At 45.2% G+C, this 10,881-nt stretch overlaps 1 protein-coding gene across 3 annotated transcripts in view; it reads left to right on the top strand.

Annotated features, from left to right (window-relative positions):
- The first annotated feature begins 107 nt into the window (after nucleotides 1-107).
- DCAF13 (DDB1 and CUL4 associated factor 13) overlaps nucleotides 108-10,881 on the top strand; it is a 44,786-nt gene continuing 34,012 nt past the window's right edge. Inside the window, exons 1-5 of one of the 3 annotated variants that reach the window (XM_075825894.1) lie at nucleotides 108-301; nucleotides 1,078-1,277; nucleotides 2,818-2,925; nucleotides 4,000-4,089; nucleotides 9,354-9,509. In XM_075825894.1, coding sequence (XP_075682009.1) covers nucleotides 232-301; nucleotides 1,078-1,277; nucleotides 2,818-2,925; nucleotides 4,000-4,089; nucleotides 9,354-9,509 — 624 coding nt within the window. In that variant the 5' untranslated portion in view covers nucleotides 108-231. Of the gene's footprint in view, nucleotides 302-461; nucleotides 539-840; nucleotides 911-1,077; nucleotides 1,278-2,817; nucleotides 2,926-3,999; nucleotides 4,090-9,353; nucleotides 9,510-10,881 lie in introns of those variants that run through there. The other 2 variants (XM_075825896.1, XM_075825895.1) reach the window with 2 other exon arrangements.

Below are 10,881 nucleotides of genomic sequence, written 5' to 3'. Positions count from 1 at the left end.
ACTATTCCCCATTCTGCGCGTTTTCTTACCTGTTGCCCATAACAAAGATGGTGGCGCGAATACCAGCGTACACTATGACCTTAATTCCGGAAGCAGAATCTTACTGTATGGGCTAACCAGACTAAAGATGGCGGCCGTGATGACTCTGACGTACAATACGTGATTCATGGATCTTTCACTTCCGGTCCATGTGGTTTCAGAGAGATAGAGGAACCCTCGATAGTTCTCGCCATGAAGGTGAAGGTGTTGTGCAGGAATCCCGATGATTATGTGCGAGAGACCAAAAAGGATCTGCCCAAAGGTGAGGCCTGGAAGAGCGGGATTGCCTGCGGAACGGGGAGTCTTGTTCATGACGCTGGGCCATATTGGTCACGTGATCACTTGGGGCAAGTCAAGTTTTACAACTTTTATTTTCTTCTCATCTGACAAATCAGTTGAGGGCAACTGCTACCTGCCCGTTATCCATGTGCGCCTGGTCTGAAGGCATTGTCCTGCTCTGCCATCTTGCAGCCTAAGTGGTTCTCCACCTTGAACAGTGGTGGGCTAATTTCTGTGAGGTTGGCTGCTGGGACCCCCAACAATAGTTTGGCATTAACCCACCGGAGTGTTACTGCTGGGAAACGTAATATTACGTTGCGGCGGTCAGTGGGTGACCATGCTTTTGCAGCGTCCTTCCGTTTTAGCTAATACAGGGGGGGGATTCCATGTCTATGCTGTAATGGATGACCCCTTTAAGTTTCTGTTTGGATGCTGAAAGTTTCCTGTGAGAAATTGTGATGTCCGGTTACTGCTTTTTCTACATTATAATATGTCTAACAGGATTTTCTCGAGCTGTTGCCTAGCAACTGTCCATGAATGCAGCGGGTGACAACCGATCTTCATCAGCCAGTGTCACGGAGAGATCTCCCTGGTAAAGGACACGTGCCTATTACCATATTGTCCATACAGAGCTCTCCAGGGCATAGACGTGGCATATACCAGCGGGGGGATATGATGGGGGTCTAGTTGAGCGGCTACAGATAATTGTAGAGAAACAAAGGTACAAATGTTTTACACTATAAATGACTTCTCTTCCAGTTCCACGTAACTATGACCCTTCGCTCCACCCTTTTGAAGTGCCACGTGAATACGCCCGAGCCTTAAATGCAACCAAGCTGGAGCGCTTGTTCGCCAAGCCTTTTGTGGCCGCACTGGAAGGTCACAGAGATGGGATCAACTGTTTGGCAAAACATCCCAAGAGCTTGTCCACTGTGCTCTCAGGAGCCTGTGACGGAGAGGTAAGCACGGAGCAATGGAGTTGTAGGGTGTGTATACTTTTGCAAAAATATTTAAATGTGCAATAAACGAAAAAAAAAAAACCTGAAGCAACCATGCAAATTGTGTTGCTCAACCCCATGCCTCACCTTGACATGTAGCCGTTCCCACAGCAGCGGGTTTGAGAAACCTCCTATCGTGGCTGTTTAACCCCTTAAAGAGGCTCTGTCACCAGATTTTGCAACCCCTATCTCCTATTGCAACAGATCGGCGCTGCAATGTAGATTACAGTAACGTTTTTATTTTTTTTTAAAACAAGCATTTTTGGCCAAGTTATGACCATTTTTGTATTTATGCAAATGAGGCTTGCAAAAGTCCAAGTGGGCGTGTTTAAAAGTAAAAGTCCAAGTGGGCGTGTATTATGTGTGTACATCGGGGCGTGTTTACTACTTTTACTAGCTGGGCGTTCTGATGAGAAGTAACATCCTCTTCTCTTCAGAACGCCCAGCTTGTGACAGTGCAGACACAGCGTGTTCTCGAGAGATCACGCTGTGACGTCACTCACTTCCTGCCCCAGGTCCTGCATCGTGTCGGCTACATCGACTTACCTGCTAACGCCGATGCTGCTGCAGAATCATCTGTAGCCTCTGGTGCCGATGTGGCCGACACGATGCAGAACCTGTGAGTGACGACACAGTGTGATCTCTCGAGAACACGGCTGTGTCTGCACTGCCAGAAGCTGGGCGTTCTGAAGAGAAGTGGATGATACTTGTATACACAACGCCCAGCTAGTAAAAGAAGTAAACACGCCCCGATGTACGCACATAATACACGCCCAGTTGTACTTTTACTGTAAACACGCCCAGTTGCATATATACAAAAATGGTCATAACTTGGCCAAAAATGCTCGTTTTTTAAAAATAAATACGTTACTGTAATCTACATTCCAGCGCCTATCTGCTGCAATAGCAGATAGGGGTTGCTAAATCTGGTGACAGAGCCTCTTTAAGGCCTTTTTACACGGGCCAACGCTAGTTTCTGAACACTTTCCTACGTAAACAGGACACCGATCAGCCGATGAACGAGCAAACGCTCGTTTATGCAGCCAATAAATGGCTGCTATTTGGCAGCACATATCTCTGTATAAACCGGGAGATGTGCTTCCGACATGACGGAGATGAGCGTCCGTAGTAACAATTGCTCGTCACCATACATTACTGATCATATCAAGGAGCAAACGAGTGCCTATCAACGAGCTGTGTCGGCGATCGGCACCCGTTTTCACGGATACACATGGTTTCTTTGTATTCTGTAACCATGGAGACACGCAGGTCTGCATAAGAGCTGTATACACAAAACATGATGATATTTTTCATCATATTTTTAATATAGGACCAATGGTGGCAAAAGTGTACTCACTCCTTAGAGCTTTTTCTCAGACACATAGTTGGCTTTTCAGAACGTGACTGGCGCCCCTGTGGATAATGGGGATTACTTTGGTTGTCACTCTGCTTTTTAGCTGTGTTTTATGTTAATGTTATTTTCAAATAATTATTTGCGCAGGTCAAGATATGGAATCTGGTTACGCGAAACTGCACGCGAACAGTCCACGCACATGAAGGCTTTGTCCGAGGAATGTGCGTCCGATTCTGTGGGACTTCTTTTTTCACGGTACGTAGACGTGATTCTGACAATCTCAATTTAATATCATGAAAGGCTTTGTACACCTTGGAAGGCAGCTTTTTAATTGTTTTATTTAAAAAAATAAATAAAACATGTTACTTTTGAGATACAGCTTTTATGTATCCTGTGTACATTGACGGCAAGATACAGCGTCTAAGCCGAATCCGTCAGTCGAGCAGGACTGACTGTTTCGGTGAATGCTGGTCTGACAAGCAGGATCCGCCTGTTTTTTGAGAACTGAGATGTGATCGGTAACGGGTGGATCCCGCACGTCAGACACACGCAGGACCATTGTTCACCGAAGCCGTCAGTTCTGCTTGCCTGACAGATTCGGCTTTGACGGCAATATACAACTTCTATGTATGCGGGATACAGAAAAGCTGTATCTCAAAAGTAAAATTTTTTGTTTTTAATAAAAAAACAATTAAAAAGTTGCCTTCAAAAGTGTACAAAGCCTTTCATTATATTAAATTGACATCGTCGGGATCCATAAAAGTTGTATGTAAAAAAACTTATTTTTTTTTTTCTGTTCAAAATAAAAATAAAACATTGATTTATTATTAAAAAAAACCTTAACTAAGTGTTGCCCCCAACCAGTGAGAGTGATCGTGGTACAGACTCCACTCCTCTTTTATTAGGTTAGGGCTACATCACTGCGACTTAAAGGGTTTTGCCCATCAGGGACATTTATGACATATTCACAGGATATGCCATAAATGTCAGATAGATGAGGGTCCCACCTCTGGGAGCCGCACCTAACTCTAGAACGGGGCCCCTAAGCCTCGTTCTACCTTTCTAGTTTCCTTTTGCCTCCCGCGCCACTTCCTGATTATAGTCAGAAATTACGAAAACAGATACCTATCACATGGTGCTATATAACGTGAGGACAACACAAAGGGTTATGTTTACTGGGGACTATATTTTATTGTTTTTGGGGAGTGCTTTTGTTTTGGGGGTTTTCCGGAAATGTTGCCGGTTGTCAGTCAGCCCCGCACGATTGATAGTATGATTACAACCACCCTCATGTATTAGTTTAATGTGTTTTTTTTATTTGTGCCTTAGGTCGGTGATGATAAAACAGTGAAGCAGTGGAAGATGGAAAGTCCGGGATATGGTGAGAAAGAGGAGCCCATCCATACAGTTCTAGGAAAGGTAACATATTCAATTGTTAATCGGATCAGCTCTTTCTTAAGGGGGTCTTCCCATAATCCATGTTTATCACCTGTCCTCAGGATAGGTGATAGATATTTGATTAGTGGGGATCTGACCAATGGCACACCCACGGATCACGGGAATGGGTTTACCTCGCCGTTCCTGGGGAATGGAGCGGTACTGTGCATTCTCGGCCACCACTCCATTAATTTCTCTGGGCCTGCCGAACATAGCCGAGCGCTGGATATGTAATAAATATCAATTATGGGAAATCCCTTTCGATTTGTCAGCCGTGTTAGATCTGGGTGCATAAAATACCTATTAGTGTCTATTATAGCTGTGATTCCCTTCCTGGATAAGTCTGATAGGATCAGGATAGGATTGTTATGTGGTTGGCTATCTATGGAAAATGACTGTATTAGGGGGTATGTTACGTTTTGAATATCAATTTACAGTTTATATATAGAATAATCGACATAAAAAGTTGAGTAACTTTTTGTAAACTCATTACATTACTTATCTTGTTCTGATCCTGAGTTACAGCCTGTATTGTAGTCCAGAGCTGCATTCACAATTCTGCTGATTGTTATTGCAAACTGTTGACAAGCTTGTCATCAGACACACCTCTAATAGCAAAGCTAATGCAGGGGGTTATTTTTTTTTTTTACGTCTGAGTACAGTGCCTGGTGCAAAGACTAGAGTTTCCAGACTGTAATTTACCTGAGCACGTCTATATAGATTTTGAAACGGCAAGGAATGCTGGGTGATTGCAGCCAGGGCCGGCCTTAGGGGTGTGCGACCTGTGCCTTCGCACAGGATGTATCACTCTAGCAGGAGGAAGGGGGCGCTGCGCTAGCTCCCTTCCCCTGCTTGTTTCAGAAGCGCCCGGGCCTGGCGTCTTAGCAGTTGCCTTGCCGCCCGGGCGCTTCTTCTCTTAGTGACAGTCGCTACCGCTGTAGCAGCCATGGCGGCAAGCTAGCGGTTACAACGGGCATGAGAGTGGTAGCGCCGCTAGCAGCGGCTGCTACAGCGGTAGCGACGGCACTATAGCAGAGCAGGGAGGTATCTCCCTGCTCTGCTGTCTACTTTCGCCACTGTAGCTCCCTAAAGGAGCGGGAACCCCGTTTGGACGGGGACTTGCGCTTCTTAATGTCTCTGTCCATATATGGACAATGACGTCATTGGCTTCTCCTGAAGTGGAATCCCCGTTCACAGTGTATGCAACGCTGTGGACAGGGATTCCGCTGCAGGAGATTCCCCTGATGTCAATGTCCATATATGGACAGAGACATTAAAGGACCAGTGTCACGAAAAAAAAAAAATTTATATCAATTTGCTTTTAGTGTTTTATTAAAAAATAAATTATTTATTTGTGTGTTTGTGTTTTACTTTTTTTTTTTTTTTTTTTTCACTTTTTCTTGTCCATGGGGGCTGCCATTTTTTTTTCCATCTCTGTATGTGTCGATTAACGACACATACAGACATGGAATACGGCACATACAGTCCCATAGTGAATGCGAACGGGGCCCGTTCCATCCACTATGCTGTACGCCGTCTGTGTGGGAACGGCGCATGCGCCGCTCCCACACAGTCCAAATTGAACTGTGCGAAGTCCGGCGCCATTTTCTTGTGAACCGGAAGTCGCGGCCGGACAGTAAGATTACTACTTCCGGTCGCGGCTTCCGGACTTGTGCACTTGGAGCGGACGGACCGGAGGGAGCGGCGGCTGGAGCAGGTAAGTTAGGTCTGTGTATGTACGTGTTTTAGTGTGTGTTTACTACTGTATGTAAACCTACTACACTGTGTGTTAGCTCAAAAAATGGCGACACACAGTGTAGGAGGTTTGACCGTTCAATCCCCTCGTTTCTCCCGGCACTAGCCAGGATAAAGGAGGGGGGATTCTGAGAGCTCACTAGAGCGAGGGATTTTTCTCAAATTTTGCAGCATAAAGTAATGTGGTTGCTTTACCACATGCCAATGCTGCAATTTTGGGAATTGCTCCATCTAGTGACCAGCGCTGGAAAATGTTATAAATTAGAATCTAATTTATAATATTTCCTGACTCGTGAAAAAATTAAGTTTAGTTTAAAATAGTTTAATCGCCTATATACTAACGATTTAACAAAAAAAAATAAAAAAAATTTCTAGCGACACATTCCCTTTAAGGAGCACAAGTCCCTGTCCACACGGGGATTCCACTCCTTCGGGGAGCTATGGTGGCGCTATCTACAAGGGGGCTGTAAGCTGTGTGGCGCTCCCAACCAGGGGGAATACTGTGAGTGGCGGGTTGATGGTCATTTTACTGTGAGTGGGGGGCTGATGGTCTTCAAGTGGTTTCCGCCTCTGACCTCCAATTGAAATGAATAGAAGGCAGTAAATCCCTGCGTCGCTCGTTTGGAGCTTTTTTTCCCTGCGCCCTTTGCATTCGCTTCAATGGCTTAAGAAAAAAACCCCCCCAAAAAAAGGTTAAATAACGCTGTAGTGCTTTTTTTTTTTTTTAAAGCCGTTTTTGGTCTTTCTCTAAACAATTTTTGGTAGGGGGGCCCTGAGCAAATTTTGTTATTCCAGTGCTGCCTCGAGTCCGAAAAGGTTTGGAAACTCTGTTCTAGGCTACAGGGTCCCGTCATGGAGCAGCTCCGTTCATCATGGGAACGGGACCTAGGTGAGTAAAATGTTTGTTTGGGGGCACTGTCTACAAGGGGGAGGTGGGGGACAGTATTGCACTGTCTACTAGGGGGAGGTGGGGGATTATGGCAAAATCTACAAGGGGGCACTATAATATGTGGGGGCCACTAAGCGGACATTATACTGTCTAGGGGTACTACAGGTGGCATAATACTGTGGGCACAATTAGAGGACAAAATACTGTGTCCTTAAAGGGCTTGTAATATATTATATTATTATACTGTATGGGGGCACTAAAGGGGCATTATAATTTTTTTTTATGGAGCATTTTTTTTAATGATGGGGGTGGGGCGCCGAAAGATCATTTCACACAGGCGCCATCTATCTTAAGACCGGCCCTGATTGCAGCTCTGATCTATAATACAGACTGTAACTCGGGATCAGTACAAGATAAATAATGCAATGTATTTAGAAAATTACTTCACTTTTTAATGTAGATTAATTGTAATATACACATTAAAGGCTATGTACACCTTTTAAATTCATGTATTTGTTTTTAGTAAAACTGTATCGGTGGTGTTTGGTGCAACTTTCTAAATACTTTTTATTAAAAAATATTTTTTGCTTTTGAGATACAGCTGCTTTGTATTCTGTATCTAGCGCTGAAACCTATATCCGTCAGGTCAGCGGGACTGACGGGTTCAGTGTCAGCGGGTCCTTCGTGTCCCTTACACGCAGGATCGATCTGTTAGGGCACATTCACACGTGGCAGAATTGCTGTTGAATTCCGCTGCGGACAGTCCGCAGTGGAATTCTGCAGCAGCCGCTTTTTAGGAAACTTAGTTCAGACGTTGCAGAAAATAACTGTACGGAAATTGGGCTGCGGTGCAGCTTTTTTCCTCTGCAGCATGCTCATTCCATTGCGGCGAAGAATCAGACTTTCACTGCGGATCTCAGAATTTGCATTGCAAGGCTGAAATCTGCAGCAGGTCCGGTGTGATATCCGTAATGTCTGAATTACCTGTCACACATGAAAATGTTGCTGCAAATTGGCAAAGAATCTGAAGCAACATTTTCAGCGGAAAAATTCCGCCACGCCACCGATCACATCTGAGTTCAAAACTTACATGTGATCAATAACAGGTGGATCCTGAACCGATCAGTGCCGCTGACCTGACCGATACAGGTTTCAGCGCTACATACAGCTGCTTTGTATACAGAATACAAAGCAACTGTATCTCAAAAAGGAAAAAAAATAAATAAGTATTTAGAGAGTTGTACCAATCACACTGATTTACGTACTAATTAACCATTTCCGACAAGCAGCCTAAGACCGGATTCACACGAGCGTGTTCAGGTCGTGATATACAGTCCGCAGGTCGGCCGCATTTCCCGGACCGAACACAGTTATCTATGACTCTAGGAGTCTCTGCCTCTACGCAGAACTACTGTTCCGAACATGTTTTCAGTACGGGACAGTTTTCCCGCAGAGAGGTAGTGACTCCTGGCGTCATAGATAACGATGACGTTAAGAGCCCGGCTCTCTGCAGTGTGCTCAGTCCAGGAAATACTGCCGACATACGTATATTCCGGACTGAGCACGCTCGTGTGTATCCGGCCTAAGAGGAAAGTTTGGAAAGTACATGGAAAGAAGTTCTTGATCAAAACATTTTTTTCTTCAATATATTTAAATGGGACTTTTTACCACTTGTTACCCTATTGCAGTATAAAGGTCCGATAAGCATCACCCTGCAGAGGACATTGGACCCAGAAAAATCTTTCCTATTACCAATGCAATGAATACTTGGATTGGATGTGTTTTTAGCCAATCGCATTATAAATAGTGTTGCTTATTTGTCATGTGATTGGCTCAATAGATGAATGTGATGAGTTGAGGGGAACTGCTCTGCTAGTATAATTTGTATCGGGAGCATGAAAGATTTTGGGGTTAAAGTAAAGAGAAGAAACCCCTATCATGGTTTAAGGGACCTGTGCATCCCATTAATGGGGAAGGGGCGCCGGGTCCTGCAACCTTTACTTCTTTACACTGTCTGGAATAGTAACAACCTCTGACCGCGCCAGCTGGGCCATCACTCCGCTTTATAAAGAGTTATTTATAGTACGTTTCTGAAATTACTGAGAAGACACTTTTTCCGAACTAATAAAAAAAAAAAAAAACAGTTTCAATGTTTTTTTTCAGGACAATTTTTCTAATTGTCTTTATTTATTTTTTAACCCCGTCTCGCTGCAGCCATTTTTCAGATTTACATTTTTTCCCTGCCAAAAGCCATAACTTTTACATTTTTCCGTCGATTATAGTCCTATGAGGGCTTAATAGGAGCACAAAGATGGCAGACCTGGGGGCCTTCATTCGGCCCCCTGATTGCCATAGCAACCATCGCCACCCTGCGTTTGCAGGCCTCTTTCTAACAATTTAAATACCGCGACATACAGCACCCGACACCCGCATTGTATGGAGCGGGCTCAGCCTGTGAGCCCGCTCCATACTTCCCCTGGCTGGCAATGACGTATGGATACGTCAAATGTCGGGAAGGCGTTAATATATTTTTTGTTTTACTGCATACCATGTTCCTATACGGTGTTGATTTCTATTCTTTCTCTTGCTCTCGTCTTTGCAGACAATATATACAGGAGTGGATCACCACTGGAGGGAGGCAGTGTTTGCTACATGTGGACAGAATGTGGATATCTGGGATGAACAAAGAACGAGTCCTATGCAAACCTACTCCTGGGGAGTCGACAGCATCACTACTGTTAAATTTAATCCCATTGAGGTAAGACTTACTGAAATTAGTGGTAAAGTGATTGTCTCAAATTTAAAGGGGTTTTCCACTTCCTGAAAACTGATGACCTATCCTCTGTCACCCACACCTTGTGGTAAGAGACACCCGGACCCCACTCCGGCTGCCTCCGTTCACCGGATGTTTGGGACTGTATGCAGTAATTGAAGCCGGAAGCAGATGGCTCCGTCCCCTGCAGCTCGGCAGCTGTTCTTTGACCGCAGCTATCTGCTTCCGGCAATGTTGTCCGGTGCCCGGAAACAGCTGGAGTGGCGGATCAGTGCGGGGTCCAGGTGTCGGACACGCACCCATCATATACTGATGACCTATCCGGTAGATAGGTCGTCAGTTTTCAGAAAGTGGAAAACCCCTTTAAAGAGAATCTGTCACTAGGTCATATAAGTTGAACTGGTTTACTGACCTGAATAGCGCTGACTCCCTGATTCCAGCGCTTGTTCTCTTTTCCCCAGACCAAACAGCACCCCCCCCCCCCCCCACCCCATTCCAGAGATATGGCCCACTGTTTTGTTGGCTGCTTATGTGCTAATTTGCTGTAGTTGGCCAACGGGGTGGAGCTAGCTTCCCTGCCTCTGATACTGATCAATCAGCGCGAGGCAGCATGAGGGTAGTTCACACCCTGTTGGCTAACTATAGCAAGATAGCACGCCAACACAACAGTGGCCCATATCTCTGGAACGAGGTGGATCCAGGGGAAAAAAAACAGCACTGGAATCGGGACAGCGCTACTCGGAATACTTAAAGAGGCTCTGTCACCAGATTTTGCAGCCCCTATCTCCTATTGCAGCAGATCGGCGCTGCAATGTAGATTACAGTAACGTTTTTATTTTTAAAAAACGAGCATTTTTGGCCAAGTTATGACCATTTTCGTATTTATGCAAATGAGGCTTGCAAAAGTCCAACTGGGCGTGTTGAAAAGTAAAAGTACAACTGGGCGTGTATTATGTGCGTACATCGGGGCGTGTTTACTACTTTTACTAGCTGGGCGTTGTGTATAGAAGTATCATCCACTTCTCTTCAGAACGCCCAGCTTCTGGCAGTGCAGACACAGCCGTGTTCTCGAGAGATCACGCTGTGTCGTCACTCACAGGTCCTGCATCGTGTCAGACGAGCGAGGACACATCGGCACCAGAGGCTACAGATGATTCTGCAGCAGCATCGGCGTTTGCAGGTAAGTCGATGTAGCTACTTACCTGCAAATGCTGATGCTGCTGCAGAATCAACTGTATCCTCTGGTGCCGATGTGGCTGACACGATGCAGGACCTGTGAGTGACGTCACAGATCTGCACTGCCAGAAGCTGGGCGTTGTGAAGAGAAGTGGATGATACTTCTCATCAGAAAGCCCAG

Source organism: Rhinoderma darwinii, chromosome 5, assembly GCF_050947455.1.
Source record: "Rhinoderma darwinii isolate aRhiDar2 chromosome 5, aRhiDar2.hap1, whole genome shotgun sequence".
Classification (NCBI taxonomy): Eukaryota; Metazoa; Chordata; class Amphibia; order Anura; family Rhinodermatidae; genus Rhinoderma; species Rhinoderma darwinii.
The sequence above is the reverse complement of the archived record's forward strand: the minus strand, read 5'-3'. Positions and strand labels throughout refer to the sequence as shown.